The following is a 25,475-nucleotide window of genomic DNA, read 5'->3' as shown; positions in this document are numbered from 1 at the left end:
CTCACACGGACGCCGGGACCCCAGCATCACCAGGCCACAATCTGAGCAAACAGTTTCTTAAATAAAGAAGGTTTTTTTTGTTGTTGTTGTTTTGGTACCATGATGCATCGAAAGTGATGTTTATAAGAAAACCCGGTGGAGTTGATTCTTTGCCAGAATCTTATGCTCGAAATTAGATAAAACCATTGGTGGAATTTTGTGTACATATTTTTAAATAATAATATCCATAATTCACAGTAAACTGCTACCCAGCCCCCATTCTGAACCCCATCGTTTGAGATTAGCAGAAACAGAAATCTATTACCACTGGACCGAGTGTGACTCTTGAATTAATTAATTAATTGATTATTATTGTGCAGGTTAGTCACCGTATGGTACATCCTTGGGTTTTGACGTAGTGCTCCATGATTCAGTGTTTGCATGTAACACCCAGTGCTCGGAGTATGAATCTTTAAAAAAATGATCTGCAGGTCATTTTTCTGCTATTCAGAATGTACCTTTTCAATAGGGAAAATGTGCAACTGTTTTTCACCTCCTTAAAAAAAATTGCTTGGGAAACACAACAAATTATTCCATCATTAAAGTCAGCAGCTGGGGCTCCCGAAGGCGGGAATGCAAGGGGCTGTCTTTTGTGGTTATTGACTCCTTCCTTGTCTTAGAACTGGATCAGATCGAAGGAAATCACATACTCGTTAACGTGGTCCTTAAATCTTAAACTGTTGAAGTTTAATGTTAAAATGTTACCCCGTTTAAGTAATACTTAGTAGCATCTTTGACTTTGTTTACTTCGTAGAACGCTGTATTCACTTCGCATTAGTCATTGCGCAGACTTTACGCCCGGGGCTACTGCAGATAAATGTTGCTTTATTTGTGAGGTATCTAAGGAAAGAGATGACTCATGCCCTCTGCTCCGCACACCTGTTTGGATCTGTGGCTCACTGGCAGTGCCGTGATTCCTCCCTCTCTCTCTCTGGGGAAGCAAGAGGAAGATGGGTGCTCATTGTTCTGCGAAAACTCCAAGTCTCCCGTTTCCCCCCTCAGGTCTTTAAAACGTGCTATGGAAAGAACGTGTTCCACTTGGCTCCGCACGAGGACGATGCTGCAGCCGGTGCAGCTGTTTCCGAGGACAAAGGCCCTGCGCTCCGCTATCACACCGTAACTGCTTTGGTGAAGACATTTGGGACGGAGGCAGGTTTGGTGACGCACGGAGGTCTTCTCCCTGCATGCACGGTTCCATGTGTCGCCCCTCATTATAGACCAGCTAAGCGGCTTCCACTCCCTCAGGCGTTAGCGTGGCTCTCCGACAGTGGGACACGAAGGAGCCACGAAGCACACAGCAGCCGCACAAGCTGTGGCTGGAGGTGCACGAGTAAGTCCTAATCACGCGGACATCGAGCCCCCGGAGGAGACGAGGCTCAGCGGACAAAGAGCTATTACAAAATCTTGGTATGGGGAGAAGAGCCATAATGCTAATACTGGTTCGTTGATGATGACACGGCGGCGTGGATTGCACACCGCACCCCATCTACCCCTCAGATCCCTTTGGGGTGCCTACTATGACCTCTGTTTTACCAGTGGGCCCGCCAGTGCCCTGAAAGGTCCGTGCTTGCCTGCACCCCACAGCCACTGACGGGTGGTGTGGGTTCCAGCCCAGGCTACGTCCAGGACTGACCTTCTGACAAACGGGTGGATTCCTGGATGCAAATCCAAGGTGGATTAAGAAGTACTTGATTATCTGAGACTCATTTTCTGACCTTTCAGGTGTTCAGAGCAATTGTGTTCAGTTGCATGTGGGGATCACTCATTCCAGGGACTCGGGGGGGGGGGACACAAGACAGGTGACAAGGGTCGATTGCCCGTCACCCTTAATGGACTGGCTTATTTCCTCAGGGGAATGAATGAGGGCGTTTTCATTGGAAAGTACCCAGTTTTGCTAAAGAATCCATAGTTATTCGGTTGTCTCTGTGACTAGGGCTGGGCTTGGCTTTGGGCGCATCCAGGGAAGGGGTCCCGAAGCACTGGTAGAAAAAATCCCTACGTTCTGAAATTAAGCACACACACACGTGTGTGCCTGGGCAGGCGGAGGGGACAGTCTTACCTCCAAGGCGGTGCGAGACAAAAACGAGCATCCTTAACATGCTAGCGTTAAAAAAAATGAGTATTTAATAAAAAACCTTAGAGCTGTATAGACGAGTAACTACATCACTGTGGGTGAGGCAAGGGCAGGGGAGGCGGCCCCCTCCTAGCGGGTCTCCGTGAGCTGAGGAAGGACACTGACCCGGGAAGTCCCGCTGCTGGAAAAAGAAAAGACCCGAGTAATAAACATGCTCTGCCTCGTTCGAGCCTCAAACACCCCTGAAGATTTCTTCCAAAATCTGCTGTTTTGGAAGCTCACGGGGTGGATCCGCTCTGGGCAAATGCAGGTGCCCCCAGTAGGCTGAGGGCCTCATGTAACCTGCTCCTCGGAGAAGTTTCCCTCATCAGTAATCCAGACGCCCACAAGCCCGGATGTGAGGAAGGCGGGAAGCAGAACCGGCCCCTTTGGAACCAGAGGGACTGGGCGGCCAGCAGGAGGACTGGCCCGAGAAGGACTTGTTTGGTGGCACAGAGGAACGCTGGGTGACCAGGGAGCGCCACTGAGGCCGGAGAAGGGGGAGGAGAAGTGCAGGGGGACGTTGTACGACCCTCTCCTTCCAGCAGAGGCCAAGCTCGGCCGCGCCTCCCGCGTAACCAGGACCTCGGACCCTGGTGCAAGCCCACGGCACCCCATGCCCCGCACACCTGCCTCCAGCAGCGTCCTTCTAGAGATGAGAAAAGACGCTGTGAGAGGAATCGAGGTGTCCCGCATCACGCACGTAGGAACCGGCATCTGAGAGCAAGCGTCTTGGTTCTGGGGTCCACAGCCCGACTGCCACGGCCCCTCCAGACTTGCATCTGGGGCGCATCAGGAGGGCGGCGCATGCAGTCCACAAGACCCTCCCTGGCCCTCCCCCTGGTTCCTCAACATGGGGCCTGGCAGCGGGCACACAGCAGGAATTCAAACTTTTGCTGAAACGAGCACAGAAAGGAGGGGCAAGACGGGAAGGTTCCCAGAGAGCCTTGCACGGGCTTTCCCGGGCTCGTGGAGCGCACTGCATGCGTTCCATCCTCTAGGCTCCGGCCCACGATGCTCGGGCCACACGATCCTGTTGTGGGCACCTTGCGCGGCAGGGCGCTTCCGGCATCTGCAGCCTCCCTAGGTGCGGGGAACACCCTGTCCCTAGCTGCGACAACCGAAACCGTCTCCGGGCTTTGCCCAGCGTCCCTGGTGACCTTGAGCATCCTGGTGCAGCCACACAAGACCGCCCGTCTCGTTTCCGCGGTGCCCGTGGAGTAGGTGTGCTCCCCTGCGCCACTGCCAAGGACACTTTGAAAAGCACCTGCCGCTGCCACCACCATGACCCCCTCACAGGCTCTGGGGGGCAACCCAGGGGACACAGTGGTCTGTCTCCTCCGGACCAGCTCTCATTCACGACTGTCCTACCGACACCGACGCGTGGCTTTCCACCGGGGTCCTGCGAGACCGGCGGTCTCCTCACCCCGCTGGGGCCAAAGACAAGTGCCCAAGGATTAAATTACTTGCCTAAGGCCAGGGTAGATCTGATCGGAAGTATTTTTCCTAGTCTTTCAGAGAGTTTCTACCTCCTCAATAGCATCCCAAGACTGTCCGCAGAGAATGCGGCACTCGGAAAATGCCCTCTGGGGCAGCTTTTAAAATGAATTTAGTCCCAGATGGAATCTTGCATCACTCGTTTCCTTGTAAAACAGACCTTACTGATTATTTTTCTTTTCTTTTCTTTTTTTTAAAAGATTTTATTTGTTTATTTGACAGAGAGAAAAAGACACAGCGAGAGAGGGAACACAAGCAGAGGGAGTGGGAGAGGGAGAAGCAGGCTCCCCGCTGAGCAGGAAAGGGAGAAGCAGGTCTGGTGTGGGACTCGATCCCGGGACCCCAGGATCATGACCCGAGCCGAAGGCAGATGCTCAACTACTGAGTCACCCAGGGGCCCCATTATTTTTGTTTCTTTTTTTAAATTATTTTTGTTTCTTGTAATCAATTCCTTTCATTTATTATTTCTTCCCAGCTCTTTAAGCCAACTTTAAAAGCCTGCCTGATTTCTTGTAATTCTATAGTCTTGTTCCCTCCTGGGGGAGCTCCTGGGAGGTAGGCGCCCAGGAAGCGGTCCTTTCCCGACCCCAGAGTCTCCAAATTTGTTCCATATCAATTTTCCTTTGGACACTGCCTTCTCCCTCTCGCCTCTGTTTAATCTGCGAACTCTGTGACGAGCAAATCCCTGATACCTACTCTTACAAGGGCAAGAGCCAATAGAAACCTAGGGGAAATTAAAGACGCGCACATCTCACTTTTAAACAGAGGAAACAGAAAACACTCTTCCCATGGAAAGGAGGCCTGATGAAGCCTGTTGAAATTCTCTATTTCACACTGTAGTTTGATTCAAGACACCTGGGCCATCCCCTCTGCCAGAGTCATCGAAAATGTGACAGCGGTTTTAATATTCTTTTAAGATGTGCTCAGGCCTCTGACGGGTTCCCACAAGCCCCGTCTGGTCTTTCTTAGGGCAAACCCTTCTCTATTCCGGTCTGGGTTTTGATGGCTAATAGAAAAACATTTTGACAACACGCATTTTTTTTCCAACCTGGAAAGTTCGGCAAAGAAACGCTTTGTAATAAAACCCCCACTTGTAATACATTTAAATTCTGTCCGAATAAAACCATTGACTATCAATTAGGCTAGTTTTGGGGAAGGCTGGGTTCAGGTGATTTTACTTCTTGAACATGTTCCTCTATTACTTGAATTTTTAGTCTCGTTTTACCAAGTTGAGCTCACTGCCACGAGTCTCAGGAAAAGGGGCGTGTGCGCGCACGATTCCCTAAAGATGTGACCCCGGGGCTTATCTTGAAAACCTTCTCCTGTGGTGACAGAATTTCAGCGGCCCAACGCGTCCCACCCTCCCGATGGCCCCGTCCTCACTGGAGGGATGCTCCCCCTCAGCGCGGCCACCCCAGAAACATCCAGCTGACTCACATTTTATGAGATAATGAGGACGTCGTGTGGCATTTTGGGGAAACAACAACACCCACGACAGCGTCCACCTTCTGTTGAACCCGCCAGACACCGGACGAGGCATTTAAGAATTCTACGTCTCGGGCGCCTGGGTGGCTCAGTGGGTTAAGCCGCTGCCTTCGGCTCAGGTCATGATCCCAGGGTCCTGGGATGGAGTCCCGCATCGGGCTCTCTGCTCCGCAGGGAGCCTGCTTCCTCCTCTCTCTCTGCCTGCCTCTCTGCCTGCTTGTGATCTCTCTGTCAAATAAATAAATAAAATCTTTAAAAAAAAAAAAGAATTCTACATCTCTGGAGCTACTCAGCACGGGCACCACTCTCCTATTTCACAGGAGAAGAAATGAGGGTCAAGGAACAAGTGCGAGTCCTCCGCCGTCGAGAGCCGTAGTCATAGAGCCGGGATCCGCCCCCGAAGCGTGGATTTCCACTAGCCGACCTCCTCCCGCCCACCACGGCCAGGCGACGTCCTACAGCGATGCCGCAAGCCAGCGACACGTGTTCCCTCGCGCTGCAGAATGTCTCCCGTATTCCCCGTGCGGCACGCGGGTTCTAAAGGGAACGGGCTCTGGAAAGAGGGTCTAGAAAGGACCTGCAGCCAGAACGTATCCGAATTAGTTTTGGGACTGAACAAGCCTCCAGTGAGGCTTATCCCTTGCACAGCCTCTCCTCCACCCCCGACAGTCTTCAAAAACTTCCAGGCCATTCAGGGGGTTCTGGAACTCGGGGATGCTTCTGGAGACGCCAGAAAACCCCGTATTTCATGAGACTCAGGCGGCACCGTCAGGACAGGGCGACAGGGCTCGGGGTGGGGCGGGCGGACCCAGAGACAAGGAGGAAGGCGGAGCCGTCGGTGTGCAGGAACGACGAGAACGCTTGCCGGATTTGGGGAGCCTCCTGGTTTTCAAACAGGAGATCTGCCGGTTCACGGAACAGAGCTGCCTCCAGAGGGGAGAGAGAGGGTAAATACCAGCAGACGGGGAGAGGATGGAGATTTAATTTACAAAATTGTGGCTTTATATATTTTTGTTTCTTCGCTGGCTTAGTGGTTTTGTTTAGAGAAAGAAATAGTTGACGCAGAAATTATAGGTTGAGAAAGAAAAAATAATTAGGAACAACGGAGTTTCATATGGGCAGCATCATCCTGAGATTTTTAAAGGGGGCCCTGCCGGGGAAGGCAAGCGTGTGGGCTCTGGGGCCGGGTCTCCTTGGGTCTCCTCAGCGCCCATGACACGATGTAACTGTGGGCAGCTCACTTGCTTGTTCTCATGTGGGTTCCTCAGCGTACACAGGGGCCACTCACAGGCTCTTGTGAGGACAGGGAATTAATGACTGGGAGCTGTGGCAAGCACCTGCCCACGGCTTGCCTGCAGGAAGTGAGGCAGGGCTGGGTGCTGTCATGGCGCACGGAGACCCAACAGGGCGCCGACCTCTGTCTCCCTTTAGTCCACAGCCAGTGCTAAGACGGCGCATGATACAGTTGTCACGTCAACACAACTTCGGTTCGGCTGAGAACTCTCAAGCCGCATGATTTGAGGAGTTACTCCAGGGTTCTCCGTCCACACTGCAGGCACGCAGAATCGGACTGCGGCCGTCAAGGACTAGGTCATCTCCTTGGAGAGCTGCAGAACCCAAAAAAGTACAAATAGAAAGGATGCTCACCAAGCGAGCGTCCCGTCAACTTACAGTTCAGTTAAAAAAAAAAAATCACAGAGACAGGACAATTTAACAGCTGTGAAGATGGGACAGATTTCCACACAAAATCCGGCAGAGTTGGCTACAATTTCAGGGGTACCGCAGATTCCCCGGATATTTCTGTCCCGTGTGCCCAGCTGAGTGTCTGAGCCGTGGCTCTCTCAGAAGGCGTGTCCCTCAGCTGGGATGTCCCTCGCCCTTGGGGTGTAACAAAGCCCCAGCAGAAATAGGAGTGAAACCTTTGGTTTCAATCCTACGCAGTACAGAACTTCCCAGAACAGCGCTCTGACTGGAATGGCTGCTTCTTGGCTCATCCCACTGGGGGACGCTCCGTGAGACAGTCTGGTTCTAGCTCTGCAGAGCAAAGGAGTCTGGTACTTCGCTGCCTGGAACACTTTCCGATGGACCCTCAGTGAAGGTAACAGAAAACACGTTCTTGCCAACGTCCAAGCCACCGAACGTCCGATTAACTGTCCAGGGAGGCTGAGAAGGCCACCGCGTGTGGTGCGCCTTGCCACCTACAACACGTTCTGCCAACACGCGGGTGTCGGTGGGGCGGCCTGTGTGGGGGGGCTCCTGCCTCCATCCGGACCTTCTGCAGCCCAAATGAGCTACTGAAATAGAACGGGTCCCCCACATGAGTAAGAGCCCCAGCAGGAAGAACCTACAGTCAGATCATTATGATTCTTCCTTAACTGCAAAAACAGGTAGCGGACATCCCACCTCTGAGAAATACTGGGTGACCAAAAATACATGTTTAGTCACTAAACCATATGGCTGTTCAAAACTGGGGAAGATCGTTCCATAGTGGCCAGCGTACAACAGAGCCCACAGCACATTTTGGAAGTAAGACCATGTGAACCAGAACAATGATCTCCCATAACAGTGCGCCCCACACAATGGGAAATTCAGACACACCAACAAAAGGAAAACAACAAAGCCTGCCAGGAAGGCATAGGAAACACCTGCTATGTCTAAAAAATGGAACGAGATACTAATGATTATTTCATATGAAGGTTTCAAAGTTATAGACACACACACACGTGTGTGTGTGTGTGTATGTGTGTGTATATATATATATATATATTGCTATAGTGACCACAAGATGGGATTTAAAACACTGCAGAAAATACCAGGGCAAAAATCACTGCAGTTTAAATAGGAAATTTCGTCTTTCCAGGTTTCTCTACTGGCAATAGGACAAAAGATCGTTATAGATGGGAAAAAAGCTTATTTGCCTTCCAGAAATAGCTCATGTTAGAAGCGAATCACAGTTCTATCCAAACAGTAAGATGCCCTGAATCTGGAGCAATAGCACAGCACCGATGACCCCGACTGAAACGGTAACACAGGGCAAATGCCCCAGCAGCAAACCACACAGAGCGGCCCTTCTCCCTTCCCCGCCCTGACCTGTCAGAAGGAGACTCCCAGATTCCGAAACAGCTCACGAGCCACAGGGAGGTAAAATGGATCAGTCTGACTTGGTCCTCAGAGACAGAAAGGTTATTTTTTTCTAGGACAAAACGGTCTGTCGAGAGGTTCTGGGAGCGCGTTTGTTCTGGTGCGTGACCCCAGCTCGCGTCAGGACATGTACGTGCTTTCAGAGGAGCCACCTCCGCGGTGCTCTGTGGGGCCCCAGGGTGTCTGGCTCTGGGACATTAATGGCACCGTTGTTATAACCTCTTGAAAGACCCAACTGTACTTGTTTCTTTTATGTTCTGAATTTCCGCGAAATACAGTAAGGACACTTGGAAACTCCCAGAGTGGCATGTCGCATCCTTTTCTAGAAACAAAGCGAAGGTGAGGGGATTCCCCGGTCCACTTTGGGTGGGAGTGTGGTCTTGGCAGTGCCCGCAGCCCCTGCCTCCCTTCCTATCTGCGAGCCAACTCCCTGCCGGTTTATTCTGGGAGTTCCTGCTGACGCACAGCCAGCAGAGTGTAGAGCTCACTGGGGCATGCGGGTGGAAACGGGAATGACACGTTGAATTCCTGGAACAGTCAGAGTCAGATCAGAGGAGAAAGGCTGGATTCTAGGGTTCTCTCCTCGGGCACTGGTACCTCCCCATGTTTCCTGAAGAACGGGGGATATTCGTGCCCAAAGGACAAGAAGATCCAGAACACTCCCTGTTTTTGAAAATACTCATCAATTCTTGGACAAAGTGTTTAGGAACATCTGGACTAGGTTTGATATAAAAACTTGATGAATGGAAAAAGGCAACAGTGTATTCCAATAACGTTTTAGGGCATTTGAAATACACACGAGGCTTCGTTTTAATTTCTAAGATAAGACTAAATGCTAAAAATAACTAAAATGCCATGTTGAGCATGCGATAAGGGTTTTCTATGATAGCAAGGTACTGTTCTGGAAACACGCATACATCAGAGATAAAATGTTTCATGAACTTAAAATATATAAGACGAAAATCCGTAAATACACATACGTGTATGTACACACAGAGAGGATGTACATATCTTAAAATCATGGAGTTATTTATGTATCTTATATACCTTAATTCTAAGAGGAATGATCTTATCTGGGAAGGCTTCTCTGACCGCTCCCGTGACTGCTGGGGAGGGACGCGAGACGGCGGTCCAGGGCCGGCGGCCTCCATCGATACCAGCTTCACGGGACTAATCTATTCATCCTTCCGAGCAACATGGGATTTCCATTACTCATCTTTCCTTCCAAGATAACTGACATTTTTGAAGGGCACCCATTTTGTTAAATTTTATTTCCTTCTACCAAAGAAGTCTTTTTAATCTTCTGGAATTGAGGAGTTTGTTTTCATCCACAAAGTTCTTTTTGTTTACTTCCTCAGTCTGCTTATTCTACTCAAGGGTATGCAGATGGCCACATACCCCTTTTCATCAGTGCTATCCTCAAAATAAAGTCCCAAAAATACCCGTGGCAATTAACATTTAGAAATCTCCTTTTTGGTTACCAGCCATCTTCATGGAATGTCTGTGTTTGAATTAGCTCAGTACTGGACAAGTAAGAGAGAAAGACTCGGGGCAGAACACCCACATGCCCCAGCGCCAAGTCAGAAATGCTGGCTGCATCCTTCAGCAGCCTCACCAAAGGCAGAGCAAAACCCTGGATCCGGGTTCAAAAATTAATTGTATGCATGGGAGACCAATAGTCAAAAAACAAGAACAAAAAAGAACACAACAAAAAACTTACTGACTGTCCCCCCCCCCCGGATTTTTGGGTGGCACATGGAGGAGCTTGTATGAGCCGATGCGAGAGCACGTTTGGTAAAAAAGGGGTGATGGGATCTGATGACGGGGTCAGGAGCACAGCATCCAGATCCAGGAGGAAAGAGTCCCGTGCCCTCGGCATCAGTCAGGCAGCTGCTTGGAAGCTCAGCTGACATTGGGTGGCCAGGCCTGGAGCAGGAAAGCGAGAAACTCAGAAAAAGGTGATGAGGACGAGGTGGCAGTCTTCCTACGAGCTGTGGGTCAGGAAGTCAGGGGCCCCGCGTCAGCAGCGTGAGAGAGTTTAATATGGTAAGACTTAGGAGACGGCGTGCTCTCCGAAATCCTGCCGGGATGAGGACATGTGGAGGAGAAGGAGCTTTGGCTGAGGGCTGGCAGAGGGGTGAGCGGAGGAAAGCTCACTGGGGCAGAGGGGCTTGGGTGGGAGTGGCACGTGGCACCGACATCTGGGGCTTCCACGCTCGTGTGTACTGGTGGGTGTGATGGGGGAGGGCTCCTTCCTTCAGGGAAGCAGGTGTGTCAAAGCTGAGCTTTTCCTATGAGGCAGTTTCCTCCAGAGCTCTGGTGAGAGCAGCCATGGCACGTGCTGCGGTGTGGGGCCGCCTCCTGCGTGCCGTGATGGTGGTTCTGGGCGAGGAACCGCCCATCAGTAGCGTCCAAGGTGCTCTCTTGGAGGCACCAACTTCCGTGGCCCGATGATGGCCGACGCGCACACGAAGCTATCCATACAGTTCCGTCGTCGCTACGAGCGTTCCTCTGCCTTCTTGGATTCCAAATTAAACAACCTCATGCTGTGATTCAGTTCAAGCTTTGTCCTGCCTTCCGGCTTGACTGCGTGTCTAAGAAACGACCGTTTACATTCGATTCAGGTACGGCACTAACGGAATGTTCCCTCTGAGACTTGTGGAGGCTACGTCTGTGTTTTCAGGACATTCTGCAGTTTACCTCCTGGGTAACTCGAGAAGCAGGCTGATGTCACGGCCCTGGGCATCCCTTGCTTTCAAACAACACTCTCTCAGGGCAAGACAAGCTCATGAAAACACCAGCCAGAGGAGAAATCAATTCTAAGGAAAATGTGAAGTTGACAAGGGGACAGAAAGGAACATCTTTGGGGCTCAACCAGGCTTATTTAAGGTCCTATCAATGGCATGTCTATCTGTTACGTGAAGCCTACGGAATGAGTCTTACTGTTCTGAAATTTCAAAGGGGCCTCAGTGTTATCGGCGAGTCTCAAAGGAGAATTCTGATGTGGGAGGAGAGCGGAACCTCTTTGGTTCGACGGTGAGTTAGAAGCTAAGATTATTTTCTCACGTAATCTTATACTACACTTTTCATTAATGGAGTTTTGAAGATGGACTTTACTCTGGACATATATATCTATTCTGAGTTTTGTTTATTTTTCCAGGAAAGCCCTCCAAGACCAGAAAGGACTCTCATCAGTCTCCTGTGTCTTTCCCTTCGTCCTGGGTGGGACAGTGGGGAGGCTTGTTGCCGTACTAGACCCATAATTCCATCGTTCTCTGGAGAGAAATACAAATATTTGTAAAGATCAGGTGTTGAAGGAGGAGGAATTCACCCCAAGGGCTCCAAGTGCAGGAAGCCTGGCCTCCTGTTTCAGGTTCTGCTCAGACTGTCTGGGCTCCTCCTCAGCCCCACTCCTGACGCTGGGGGACGTGGCTGGAGCTCCCCAGTCCCCTGCTCGGGTACAAGGTCTGCCCCTGTCCTGGGCTGGACTGCAGAGAGGATGCTACCAGAAGACAGCTGCTTCCTAGAGAATTACAGAATTCTCGTTGCGGACTTGTGTGTCCTCAGGGGCCCTGGCAACATGTACCTGACCTGAGAGCCGCTGCCTTTGTAGACACACGCGACACACGGGCAAGCTGAGTCAAACGACCCGGACGTCAGGGCTCCTGAAATACGAGTGCTATCTTCACGAGGCTTTAAAAACGCCATTATCGCCACTTGAAGTGTATTTTTTAAAACAAGAATGTAATTGCTACCACGCAGAGCTAAAACACGCCGGTACTTCGATTTTTATTACAGAGCCCAGCTCACCATAGAATTCATCTGTCCTTCTGTTTCTTTATTTAAAACAGACTTTACGTTTGAAGAATCGTTATAGGCCTCACAAAGACAAGTTTAATAAAAAACACCAACGCCAACCAGGCGGCCGAGGACTAGGAGGCCAAAGACATTATTTACCCAGCATTAATGACTTCCATCTCATTTCCACTTTATTTTGCCTTCCCCCCCTTTCTGGTTCCAATCCTTTAGGAATTATCCTTCCCTGCAGTGTTTTGGATACAAAAACTTCTGTTTCCATGGCGGGATTTTTAAGGTCCTCCCAGTGGCTCAGGAGGAAACGGTCATCAATACAGGGTCTGTAGTGGGTTACTGGGATGGCTCTTCCTGCTTTCATTCTTCTAGAATTCAAACTCTAAGGCTGCACCCAGAGAGGGAAGGGACAGGGATATTTTGACCTTTCCCATCAGTGGGGACATATGTCCTTTTAAAGGCCTGCTTTGTACTTCCCGTATGAGTCAGACATCGGGCGACTTGAATGATTTAGTTGTCTACACCACAATGGACTAGTTCGGGTGGGATGCCAGAGGGCTTAGGATCACAGGCTGCTCGGGATCTCAGGTCAGGCAGCTTCTTAAGGAAATTCTGAAATGCCCAAAGGGTTTAGAAACAAATTCATTTTATGCTCACCCCACTGCCAGTGATGTACACCGCCTCTCTGTCTGTGACCATCAAGGACAAGGGAGAGACCGTCGGTTTGAGGAGGAAGAACATAAAGCAGAGATGAGAGGATCCCGATTCCCTCCTTCCCTCCACCTCCACACTTGCTAGAACTGTGACCTTCCCGGGATGTGCCCATCCAGGTGCAGGTTCAAAAGGCCCTTTTGGGCACGGAAAATGTGTGCTAGGCGGTTGGTCTGGTCATTTCTGCCATTTTCCTCTGGTTGCTATTTTACTATCAAACAAAGAGTAATTTCAGAACTTTGCCACACGCTCTCCTGGTTTGCTCTTTGCTACGGAAGCAGTCTGCGGTAAGGGGACGTAGACACAGACCAAGTGCGCCGGCCCCTGTCCGCCTGGCCGCCTGGGGAGCACTGGCCCAAGAACGCTGTGGGCAGGTGCGGCCTCACGCTCATTCCCAGGGGGCCGAACGGTGGGAGACACTCTCCTCCCACGCGTGAGAGAAGATCGACTCGGAGCCAACGTTTCTACTTGCAGAGTCGCCTTTAGAAAACAGATCATATTTGGTAACAACCTTGCTCTGGGCTTTTTAGAACTCCTGCGATTGTTCACTAAGAATGAACTGGAAATGAATAAAACAAAACAAAGTCTTTGAAGACTGGTGCTTTCTGTAACAGAAAAGGGGAAACGCTTTAATGCTATATTGGTCGAAACATTCCATCAGGCACTACGAAAAATGAAGGATTTCTAAAGGTAGAGCTTTGGTTCGGTCTGGAGAACGGTAGAAATGTTCACTTCTCTTTCCCCAGATTCTCCGCAGCCCACTGGAGCCTGGGAGCCGTTTTCAATCAAGGCACGACCTCATCGCTGTCACCGTTATCCTGGCCATGAACCGACGTTCTACTTTCCTTAAAGCCATGAAAGGCCATTTCCCTCTGACTGTCAACTCTGGACCAGAGCCCACTTTCTCACTGGTCATCACCCACAGGGCTGAGGCTGGCGTGCACAGTCTGCGTCCGCACAATTCTGCTGGCTCTGGCCGCCACCCAGAATCCACGGGGAGCTCGTAGGGGTTCCTCCATTTCCTCTGACCCGCCGGCCAGGCTCGCAGGGCCAATTTTGTGCTTCTGCAAAAACCAGACTTTCACCAAGGGGTTGGTGTTCTGCACACACAAGCCCAAAATCTGATCACAGTTTATGGTCAAGGGCTTGGGAGAACAGAGACCTGCCTAAGTACAAAAAAAAAAAAAAAAAGGAGAAAAAAGTTTTCTCTCAACGCGGCTCCCTCTTCTGCTGGGCTCTGACCATGTCTACTCAACGCTTCGTCTGTTTAGGTGTAAATTCCGAGGGGAATGCTCGGATGCACATTTCTCTCAGAAAGAGATAGTGCCCCCCTCCCCCACCCCGCCCCGAGTCACAGACCCTTCAAGAGAGATCGGTGGTGTCTGAGGCGCCAAAGCAACCACCTGCCACGAGCCCCACATGGGGTCAAGAGCACGGGAAGATCTCTTCCCGATGAAGGAACGAGGCGCCGGCCGCCACAGCACCTGTTTGGGGGTGTTTGTGTGTAGTGTTCATGAGAAGAGGCAGCGATGGACGAATCCACCAGGAAAACATTTAAAATTCTCCCTCCGCACTCAGATACTAAGACAGCCGACGTGTCAGTGTTCCATGACTGGTCAGTGAACACGACCGCTCCTGTCGGAACCGTGTCCTCAGCTGGCTCCCTCGCTGGTCGAGCTCCTGCTGGCCGTCACCAGCGCCGGTCTCATCAGGTGACGCACCGCTGTGAGCAATTCTCACCGGGGGCTTTCACGGCTGCTCGCTCTTAACTCTGGTTTCACTGGTAGGAGTCAGCCCAGGGTAGTCTGGCCCAGGAGTAAGGAACATGGCAATTTCAGTGGTAATGAAGACACATTTTTCTCTCTCAGCCTTGACTTTCAACCATCAGATTCTGTCCAGAACGATGTTGAGTCCATTCAGTGACGCGGTATTATAATTTTGTCTTTTTAGGATTTTAACCATGCATCCTTCCATTTGGATGAGCTCCAAGCTGGCTCGTTTTCTGCCAAATCCTGACTCGTGTCGTGATGGTCCTTCTGACATGAAATCGTGACCATACCGGGCTGGTGAGAGTGGACTCGGGCCGGGGCGCCTGCTGCGGCTCCTCTCTCCTCCGGCCGCGCCATTCACGCATTTCTGCAATAGCATCCCGAAAGCCTCGCTTTAAGGAAATGCTTACTTGATCTTGCTAGAAAGAGAGCGAGACCAGCCTGCTGTCCCAAAGCTGAGGGCTGGAGGACCCAAGGTCTCCTGCACCAAAGCTACGGGACAAGGACCTTCCCAAAGGGGAGGCCCTGACCAGAGCTCGCACTGGAAATGCCAATGTCCCCGGGAGGCTGCAGGTAAGACGGAGGCTGCGATGAACCACATTCGGCGCAGACACCACTTCGGACGTGCCTGCTCGTGGGTCTCTGTATTTCTGAGGTAACAGCCTTTGTGTAACAGTCTAAGCGCAGCAGGTTGCAAAGGCAGGTCTTGCTTTCACAAAAGCCTGACTCACCTTGTGCTTCATTTTGCCGAGGACTCGATACCGGGAACATCCCCGAGACTCACCATGAGCTCCTTGGCTCCCCTCCTCTCCACCTCCACACTCGCTACACCTGTGACCTCCAACATGGGAGCCACGGGGGCTATTTAATCTGAATTTTCGTTAACGAAAATGAAGTAAAATGAAAAGTTTCGCTACCCACATTTCAAAAGCTCCAGCAGCCGTGATGGGCAGCGAAGATACAGGACATTTCCGTCTTCGCAGTAAATTCCGGAGAGCGCGGGGGTTGGAAGGTCTAAAGGGATACTGACGGCTTTGTTCACTTCTACACTCCCGGTGCGAGCCGGGAACCCGCAGGTGGTGGGTGTGTAACCACCGTGCATCACACGGATACACTTGTTTTCAAACTCTCGAGGCCAGCTATGGCCGTGTGTAAGTTTCATGGCGTTTTCTTCGACCAGAGCTAGACCCCAGCGGAAGGATCACCAAGACAGGAACCTTACCATGGTCCGCACGCGAAGAGCTCTGTGACTTGGGTTCTAAGTCACACGCCTTCTCCAAGGACGTCTCCCCACCGGCTTCTCACCTCCCTAGGACTCGGACACAACCTCACTGTCCCTGACTCCTCCCCTTGGACCTCGCCTCCCACCAGCATCTCCCTTTGCCCCTGCTCTCGGGGCACCCCTGTTCACTTGTGCACCCCCTTTTCTTAGACAAGCACCTGGTTTGCAGATGGTGCACGAGGCCTCCTGGAGCCACGCAGGCCTGGCAGCTTCCACGGCTAAAAGGAAGCTGGGGTTTCCTTAAAAGCACGTCACTGAGGCACAGGGTGGCTCTGTCGGTTGAGCATCCAGGGCTCGGTCGCAGCTCAGGTCGTGATCTCAGGGCCGTAGGGCTGAGCCCTGCGTCGGGTGCTGTGCTCAGCGCAGTCTGCTTGTCTTTCTCCCTCTGCCCCTCCCCCTCCCATAAATAACCAGAAATCCTGAAAGGTGCATCACTACGTGTGATCTGCAAGTTAGGTGGACACTGTCTACACCTGTTGGAATACCACCCTCCCTGCAGAGACTGACCACGCAGGTGAGTTGGGCAGCCACTGCGGGACGGGATGAGCCCGAGTCAGCGCCCGTCCGCAGCGCACACTAAAAACAACCACAGGATGCTGAGAGCGGGTGAGAGGATGTGTGGGCAGCGGTTAGATAAGCCCAGCACGCAGGTGATGTCTCCGCTCTTTCCGAGTTGTTGTCCTTTCTGGGCTGGGACAGCGCACGGAATACTGGACGTGGCTTCTGTGAAGGGTTCCGAGTGCTCCACGAGAATGCGTCTGCCACGGCAGCCCCGATCTCCTACCCACCGCGGGCGAGGGTCTTCAGATGACGGAGGGCACCGCCGCGTTGCCATGGAAACCTGCGGCAGGCGCGGACCACGAACGGAGGACCCCCGCGGCGCTGCGGTGCCCTTCCCAGCTCTCAGATTTGTAGGCGGCCATTTCCGTTTTATTGTGAAATCCTGGCTAACCACACGGCAGGCTGAGGCTATGTTGGCGACACAGGGTAGAAGGTTCGCTCATGAGCAAGACTGCGCTCGCCGTGGAGAGAAGACCTTGCCGACCGCGTGCGTCTTCCCGGCTCTGGGCTGCTCTCCCCGCTCCCGGGGGCCAGGTCTCAGCTTCTTTCTTTGTCTCTTGGCCGCTGCCCTTCTGAGCCGACCCCAAGCGCCAAACGCAGTGAGCCTTCTGTGCCCACCCACCTGCCTCCGCCTGCCTCCCGGAGTCCTCTGTCCACTCTCCCTGCGTCCCCTCTCACGCGTCTCTGTGGTTTCTCTTGGTTTGATTTACGTTGTTGAATTTAAGGAATCTTGTGAGGTTAAGAATTATTTACTCATACTTTGACTCAAGTCCAGGGACCCACAGACTGTGGGAAACTCCTGGCTGCACGAAAGAACAGCTACACCCGGGTTGTCGGGGGCTGTGACTACCGAGCCCCGGAGATGCTCGTTTCTGATCCTGGGGCCCACGGTGGGGGGGGGCGGGGTGCTGTCAGGCTCACGGAGGGGGCGGCGAGCGTGGCTGGCTGAGCGCTGAGTGATGCGGGAGACGCCCAAACACTCACGAGGGGGCTGGCAAAGAGTCAAAGCTGTGGGTTCTCTCTCTCCCACTAAAGCCTGACCATCCCAACAATCCCCCACAATTTGGGCTTAAACAGTATCTGGTTTTTACCAATGTCTAAAACATCTGACTGCCCAGGTGTCCTGGGAACGTTGAAGCATTAAAAAGTTGGAATAACCTGCCTGTCCCAAGTGGACAGTCGAAGCCAAAGGGTTGGGGGACGTGAACCTGTCTAAGGGATGGAAATAAGGAATCAAAAACTGACTTCACTTGGAAAAACCTGAGAATTTCCTGACCTTCCAGGTACGTTAATGAGCAAAGACAAAGATGTCTCTGTTTGTTGAACCAGACGCCTCACCTGCCCTCCTTACGCTTTCTGCACTACTGACCTTGGAGTGACCTGGAGCATCATTCCTCTCCCCAGAAGTTCTGTAACAGAAGTGAACTCTGACGCTGTCCATCCAATGGCCTTCCACCGCCACGGAGGAAGGGAAAGTATAAAATGTATAAGGAAAGAAAGAGTAAAATGGATAGAGACAGGTCAGGGGGCCACACTGCTCTGTCTGGTGCTGGCGATCGTAGGACTGTTGGTGGGAAAGTCTGAGAAGTTAGGAGGCTGACTTCCTTTGTGCCGGTCACCCTGTGGAATATTGGCGGATTAGGACTTATGAGTTTTAATTACCACAATATATACACAATAGGTTATTCTAAATGCAGAGCTTTTAACGGCAAACAAGTATTAATTCATTTCTTTCTTTTAAAAAAAATTATTTATTTTAGAGAGAGAGTGCGTGCATGCACATGGGGGGAGGGACAGAGAGGACCCCAAGCAGACCCCCCACTGACTGCAGAGCCTGACGCTGGACTTGATCTCATGACCCTGAGATCATGGTCTTGGCTGGAACCAAGAGTCCGACGTCCAACTGACTGAGCCACCCGGCGGCCTGTATTCGTTCATTTCTTAAAGTTACATTGACTTGCTGAACAACAGAAGAGAAGGCTGCAGAACCGACCAGGAGTCATAATTTGGGGAAAGAGGGCCAGACCTCCTTTCATCTTGCCCGTGTTCTCGCCCCCACCCCAGAGAACCTCCGTCATAGCGGAGGCGGAAGGCAAGCACTGAAAGACAAACTCATCCGAAATGTCTGAGAACTTGAGTCTTGCTCGGGACAGATCTGGAGTAGGTCACTCATGCCCTGTGCTGGTGTCCTCCATCCCTCCCGTGGGAACGGGGTCTAGAGTGTCCTCTGTGCCTTCCAGTTCTGGACGGCAGTTCTGGACGGCAGTTCTGGACGGCACAGCCAGCAGGGCCGCAGCCCCTGCCCTTCACAGTCTGGCTGCTGGAGCCGCTGACCCATGGGCGGGATGGCTCCATCCGGGAGAGACAGCCCTCCCCTGGCTGCCACCCACCAGCCACCAGCCACCACAGAGGGCTGGAGAAGGCGCTTCACACGGGGCTGACTCATGCAGTGACATGAGAATTCATTTGGAGTCGGAATCCATAGTGCATTTGTGATTTCTGCTCTGAGTCCAAAAAGTTATTCAGTAACATACAGTTTCTGATGTCGGCTGTCACCATGGTGATAAGCGAGTGAACTCTACCCCGTGTCCTTATAAGGCCGGGCTGCCCAGGGCTCAGGGAGCAGAGAGCCCCGCACCGAGCCATTGTCCTCCCCGCTCCAGAAGCTCCATGGGGAAAATCCACAGCGAGGGCCCCTGGGGGACGCTGTGGGAAAGAACGAGGGCTGTACTCAGCTCTCCGATGGCGGAATCTGTCCAGCCGCTATTTTTATGCATTACTTTACTTTTAAAAAATATTATCAGTCCAAGAGTGAGGACGGAAATAGCCGTGCGGTGTACAGGAACACATCTGGGTAAATCTGTTAATTAACAGATGTTTAACGTACAGAGACTGGGCTCGAGGAACAGAGATGGATACCGTGTCTTAATGAGCATTTGGATGAAGGAGACGCACGGGTCCTAACAGCAGATAATCCCGGTAACGTGAGGATACACGGTGTCGTTTCTCGTCCTCCAGAGGCCTTTCCCTACCACTCGCCGTCAGCATTTCTACCATCTTGGTGACAGACACCCAGTATAGCACACCCGGGTCCCTGGGACTGATTGCTAAGACACCCCGACTTGTGGCTGCAAGGCCCAGGGCAGCTTGGGACGCTGGGCAGTGTGGAGAGAAGCAAGCATAGAGGGGGGCCTGCTTTCTGCACACTGCACCTGCTGGATCCCACAGGCAGGGCCCTCAAGGGGGTCAGCGTGCGCCTTTGTCCCTGAACCAACCCGTCAGCCAGCCGCCGCATCTCAGCTTCATGTCATCACTACTGGCTGAAAAAGGAGAGGCAAGTCAAACCCACACGGGGCTCTGGATTTCTCGTGTTAACCAAATTCACCGCAAGGTGGCCATGATCTGCTTTACTCTGCAAGGAAGAGAAACAGTCTCAGGCTACTGTGTTCGTGATGGCCAAAGGGAAACAGAGCTCAAGGCAAACTTACCGAATCAGGAAGACCTAGGGACCCTCAGAAGTCTCCCTCCTAATAAAGAGAAGACCCCTGGCATCGTAAGAGAATGGACTATGTAGATGGCGTCATCTATTACAATAAAATAAAATGCTCGGGGCCATAAGTCAGCTGCAGGAAGACAGATACCATATGATCTCACTCATATGTGGAAACTAAGAAATAAAATGAACAAACAAAGAAGAGAAGAGATAAACAAAAACCAGACTCTTAAGTACCGAGAACAAACTGTTGGTTGCCAGAGAAGGGGGTGGGGAGGGAGGAGGCAGACAAAGGGGACTGAAGGCTCACTTCTCTCGATGAGCACGGGGAAATGCACACACTTGCTGCATCGTTAAATCTGCAGACCCCAAACTAACACAACACCGTACGTTCGTTATCCTTGACTGAAACAAAATAATCAGACCGAACCATCTTCACAGAAGAACAAAATTCGCATAAAACCATCGTGGGAAATGCTAATAGATCAGTCCTGCATTAAACAATCATGAAAAAGTGAAACAGAATAGACCCAGTAACCTCGTGCTCTGTTTGGGTTCTGTTTGGCTGATCCCATGGAGAGGAACGCGGGGGCTCTCTAGAGCCAACTTCCTTCCCACCCAGCGAGTCCCACAGACATTCGTAAACCACTAATTTGTCTTCCTCTTTCCCATACAAGGCCGGGCTGTCCAGGGCTTGGGGAGGGGAGAGCCCCGCAGCGAGGCATTGTCATCCCTGCTCCAGAAGCATCGTTGGGAAAGTCTATACCAAGGGAACCCCAGGAGGATATTAAATCTCACCAAATGGCTTCCATATATTTAAAAAATACCCAACCCTTAAGAAATGCTGATGCACAATCTTCAATTAGCAATTCTTAGAGCATAACGTCCCCATTCCAGGCAGGGGAACCTAGACGACATCAACAGCCAACGGCTGTCCCAGGACTGTGGTTCTGGAAGGACCCAGGACATGGGGACGGAAGCCTCCTCGGGCATGATCTTCGGCTTGGAAAGGATGGTTAGTCAGTCCCATGTGAGGGAAGATGACCAACCCATCTGTAAAGGGGTTCCTTGGCCCAAAGTCGACTTGTTTGGCTTCTGGAGGGGACTCAGGTAGGAGACGGTGTGTGACGTCACACCCAGTGCAGAGGCCAAGCTCCACTGAGATGCGTCCTCCTCTTGGGCAGAGGGAACGGGGACCACAAACACTGGCCGCAGGACTCGGGGTGGTGAGGCGCACTTGGAACCCCCACGGGGTGCTGTAGTTTCTGATGCGACAGTGGCAGGGGGCATAAACAACACCCCCAATGGCCTCTCCCAACCCAGCCCGGGACCCTGGATGGGCAGGAGTTCCCCAGGGAAGCGTGATCCCAAGGCACGAAGACTCAAATGACTGTGTCATGAAACGAAACACTGCTCCCCATGTGAAAATGGGCTTAAACGGAGAAACACAAATAATATCTGTTTAAAATCAGTAATGCCAAGACTCAAACATCAGCTTCACCGGCAACAGGAAAGCATGTCACTTCGGACACATTAAACCCAGTATCAGGTGCTGCCGGGTGTCCTGGAGGTGATGGGGACCAGCTTTCTCTCCCACTTATCTGATCAAATTCGCTACATAAAGGACATTCGGGGGACGAGCAGAAGAATTTTGAAAGTGAGACTGATTTTCTATATGGCAGGAGGCTCATGCCCTCCAGTCAGGATGTCTACACTGGGGGGTAGACCCAACCATGCTTTCTTTACATAATATTTTACAGAACACTTGTTTATGTATACAATCACAGTAGAAAACACAGTTGCATCATACATGTGTATCTATTTGTAAAAACGAACAAGAGATGCGGAAAAAGTTACCATTCTCCACTTGGAACCTGTATACGCGGACTAAACTTCGCACTATGCTACTGTTTGTTCTGAAGCCGAAGAACGAGTCTGTTGAATTTCTCAGGAAAGCGTGGATTGACTGTCAGGTGACTGAAGGCACCAGGGTCTGGGACGGAAGGCTACGGAAGAGTCTGGTGTCCGCGACGCTGTGACTTACCCGTCCTCCCTTCTCGGGGTAGCACTGGCAGCCCCCGCTGCAGTCTCTCCCTCCACACGGCACGTCAAACTTCTTCACGCCCTGCAAGAGGAAGCACAAAGAACGTGTTATCCCAAACGCCGTCTGCTCCGACACGCGGAGCCTCGTCCGCTGCGAGCACGTCCAATCGGGCGGCTCTCCATTCGACACATGGAGGCTTTCATTTTTAGGGCAGCTTTGGGCCCGGAGCCAAGGGTACAGAGAGGCCCTGTGCACCCCCCAGCCCCCCCCCCATGCAGCCGTCCCCACTACCAATGTCCCCCAGCAGAGCAGCATCACCCGGGGTCCAGAGTGTACGTCAGGGTCCCTCTAGGTGTCGCACCTTCTACGGCCAAAACGCCCTTTAGAGGCGTCTGCTCCATGCAGGATGGCAAGCTACATCCTGGGCCTGGAGAGTCGGGGGGAGCGTTCCCCGGATCCAGGGATCCCGTGTGAGGTGAGCCCACGAGGACACTCTGTGTCAAGTACTTGAGTGTGGAGGAGCAGCTCCAGGGGCAGGAAGTGGCCCTTCGTGCTCCTGGGCTGTGGGGGAGGCAGCCCCGAGGCGGGGGGTTCCACGTGAGCAGGACTGAGTCCCCATCGTACAACACGGAGCCGGGGCAGCTAAAGGGAAAGGGGCTTCCCAGGGGGAGGAGGGCCTTGCAAACACGCCGGAATGTTCACAAACCCTTACCCCCGCCGCAGGGGTTCTCGACATCCCAGTAGCGCCGGCAGAGGACAACCCCTTCCCTTCCCTCTGCGAGACCCGGCGGTTTGCGGAAGGAGGTGGGGATGGAGGGAAGGGGCTTTCCTGAGTCTTTCCTGGGCAGACTCTTCAATGAAGCGAGGGGCTGAAGGAGGGAGTTCTCTGCCTGGACAATCCCAACGGGTTCCAGGGCAGTGCTTGCTTGCCCTTGATCTCAGTATTTCAGGTACAGGATGGACTTGGACTTTGGATCGGGAGATCTCCCTTTCAGACCATCGAGAGCACGAAACAGAGCAGGGAGGGCGATCAGATGGACCCTCTTCTCTCCCCTTCCTGACCGGCCCCACCTCCCCCGTCTGCACGACAGAACCCCTGTCTGCCTCGTCACCCTCGTCACCCTCGGCCAGCCCGGCAGACCCTGCCCAGCTGGCGGGTACTGACACTCAAGGACGATGGCCACGGTTAGAGCTTCTGGGGCGCGCTGAGCCAATCTCCCCGCGCAAGCCGCACTCCCAGGTAACAGACTGCGCCAGCTCGACACAAAAGTGCATTTCGCCACATCTGTTCCATTCTCTTCTAAGTTAGGTCTCAATGGCTAAGCGGGATGGTCACCTGGGGACTCCCTCTGGTCAGCTTTCTGTCTGTTTTCGTGCTAAAGCATCAGCCAGACTCGTCCCCGCTCCTGGCATGGCTCTGCTGTCCGTGTGCACACGGTCGCGGCGTCGGCTGCCCCCTGCGACACCCGCTCGCCTTCCTGCACGTGCAGCCTTGGACGGGCACACAAGGACTCTGGCCACGGTTTACCCAAGACCACGCAATCACTCCGTGTTCTTTCCGTAGAGACGATACATCCCTTTCCTGGGCGATCTTTTGGTTATCCTTGTGTGAGACCGCCTGGGTTCCACAGTGTAAAAATAAACACATTTACAGTCCTTTCCCTCACAATATGCTTCTTGATATTTCCCTATTTTTTCATGCTTCAACGTTTATCTATTGTGGGGCACATTTTAAAATCCCACCGTTCTGAATAACTGGTTTTTATAAATTCAGCCCCACGCGAGGCCCTCAGTTTTGCGGATTACCCTGAGCGCTGAAGGGAGACTCAGGATGGACAGCCACATTTACACTCTGTATTACGTACAACTGGGATGCGAACGGGGGGCTTGGCAGGTGGCCCTGGTTCACACGATAATTCATTTGCCAGTTGTCTGGAAAGGGCAGGGGGACTCCTCAGCCTAAGGACTACAGGGAAAAGCAAAAACTCAAATTCTCCATCTGGCGTTTCGGAGGCTATTTTTAATTTTGATTTTAAAGGCACTTGCCAAGTCCCTGGATATAAACCACTGGTTGAGATGACTTTAAATCGATATAACAGACTTTCTGTCCTAGGCTTAGGATATGCGCTGGACTTAGTTATAGAAATGAATTCTTCGTAACGCGCTTCAAACCTAACGGTGCTGTTTCGCTTTTGGAGCTGGGACTCACAGGGATGATAAATCCCAACCTTGGCCCTTCCTCGACCAAGTGCCAGGGCTCGGGGCCAGTCTCAGGAGGGGAGGCAGGCCTGCCTCTCTAGGCCACAGCCAATTTCCATCCTGGAGATCCCAGCCTTGTGTATGCATGTGTGTGTGTGTTGTGGTGTCTGTGCGTGTGATGGAGTGTGGAGTGTGTGTGTGTGTGTGATGGGATGGGATGTGTGTGTGCTGTGCGCACGTGAGCGCGTGTGTGTGTTTCCCGTCAGCACCCGACATCTCGCACAGCCCACAGAGAGAGTCCTGTGGATTCCGACAGCTCCAAGAGCTCTAAGCCCCACGACCCGGAATGCCAGATCTCCAGGATGAACACAAGTATTTACTTTACTCGGGCAGCGCATGTGTTCCAGACGTCTCACAGAGACTGAGCAAATCTCAGACCTGAGCCTCGGTATTCCCCTGATGGGACGTGAGCTCTGGAACGTTCTCAAGATACGAATGCCCTCCTGAAGACCTTGAATGTGGGGTACGTGATCTTCTCTGTGGGGTCCTTGGTCTGCTTCCCCAGAACACTAAAAGCCTCCACCAACCGCTGCCCATGCCCCAAGCCCTTAGCCCCCCCTGGATTTTATTGCTGAACACAACCAGAGACGAACCTCGAGCTTTCTGGTCAACTCCTTAGTAAAGATGCCCGGTTTCCTCCCCCTGTGCACCCTCCTCGAAGACGACACGCTGGCCGGGGTCTAGGCCTTTAGCGTCCACGTGTCTAGGACGGCTTGCTGTCTGTCTGCAGCTCCAAGACTCCTCAGGAGCACGGCTGAACTCTCCACTAGTTCCTCACATCAAGTCTGAATTCCCGTCAGTACCGTTCTCTAGAACAACCCCCCTGCCCCCTGCTCTCCCCACGCCCCCCTGCAGCAGCACCAGTCACTGCGTTCACCATCCCAATGTCCACGGAGGCCACGCGGCTGAGCACCAGGGCCGGGGGCTCCCCCAGACCCAGCTGGAGGTGTGGAAGGTGTCCCCTGTCACAGCCCATGCGGCATCCACCCGACTGAGATCGGCTGGATGTCCCTCATCCCCAGGCGGAGAAGGACTCGCAGCCAAATGAGACCGATGCCGGTGAGGGTCTGTGCCAAGTGGAAAGGCCTTACCCCCGCTCTGAGCACGCCAGAACCCGACACACACGTGGCCCTATGTCCTCACACTCCCGCAGGAACTGCTCCCTCCCAGGCTCTGAAAGGACGGAGGAGCCCGTGCCCGTGCCGTGTGCTTCCCTGCTCGGAGTGGTCAGAGAAAGCCTGTCCCTCAGCTGCGCCCATGGGAGGGTTCCT

The 25,475-nt window shown here is 52.5% G+C and overlaps 1 protein-coding gene across 1 annotated transcript in view; it reads right to left on the bottom strand.

The window, feature by feature from the left end:
- Window positions 1–25,475, bottom strand: part of COL4A2 (collagen type IV alpha 2 chain) — a 152,834-nt gene that overhangs the window by 86,195 nt on the left and 41,164 nt on the right. Inside the window, exon 4 of the mRNA XM_045977871.1 lies at window positions 21,946–22,026. Coding sequence (XP_045833827.1) covers window positions 21,946–22,026 — 81 coding nt within the window. The remainder of the gene's footprint in view (window positions 1–21,945; window positions 22,027–25,475) is intronic.

The sequence above is a fragment of the Meles meles genome, chromosome 14 (assembly GCF_922984935.1).
Source record: "Meles meles chromosome 14, mMelMel3.1 paternal haplotype, whole genome shotgun sequence".
Taxonomy (NCBI): Eukaryota; Metazoa; Chordata; class Mammalia; order Carnivora; family Mustelidae; genus Meles; species Meles meles.
Note: the sequence above shows the minus strand (reverse complement) of the source record. Positions and strands in the feature narration are given on the sequence as shown.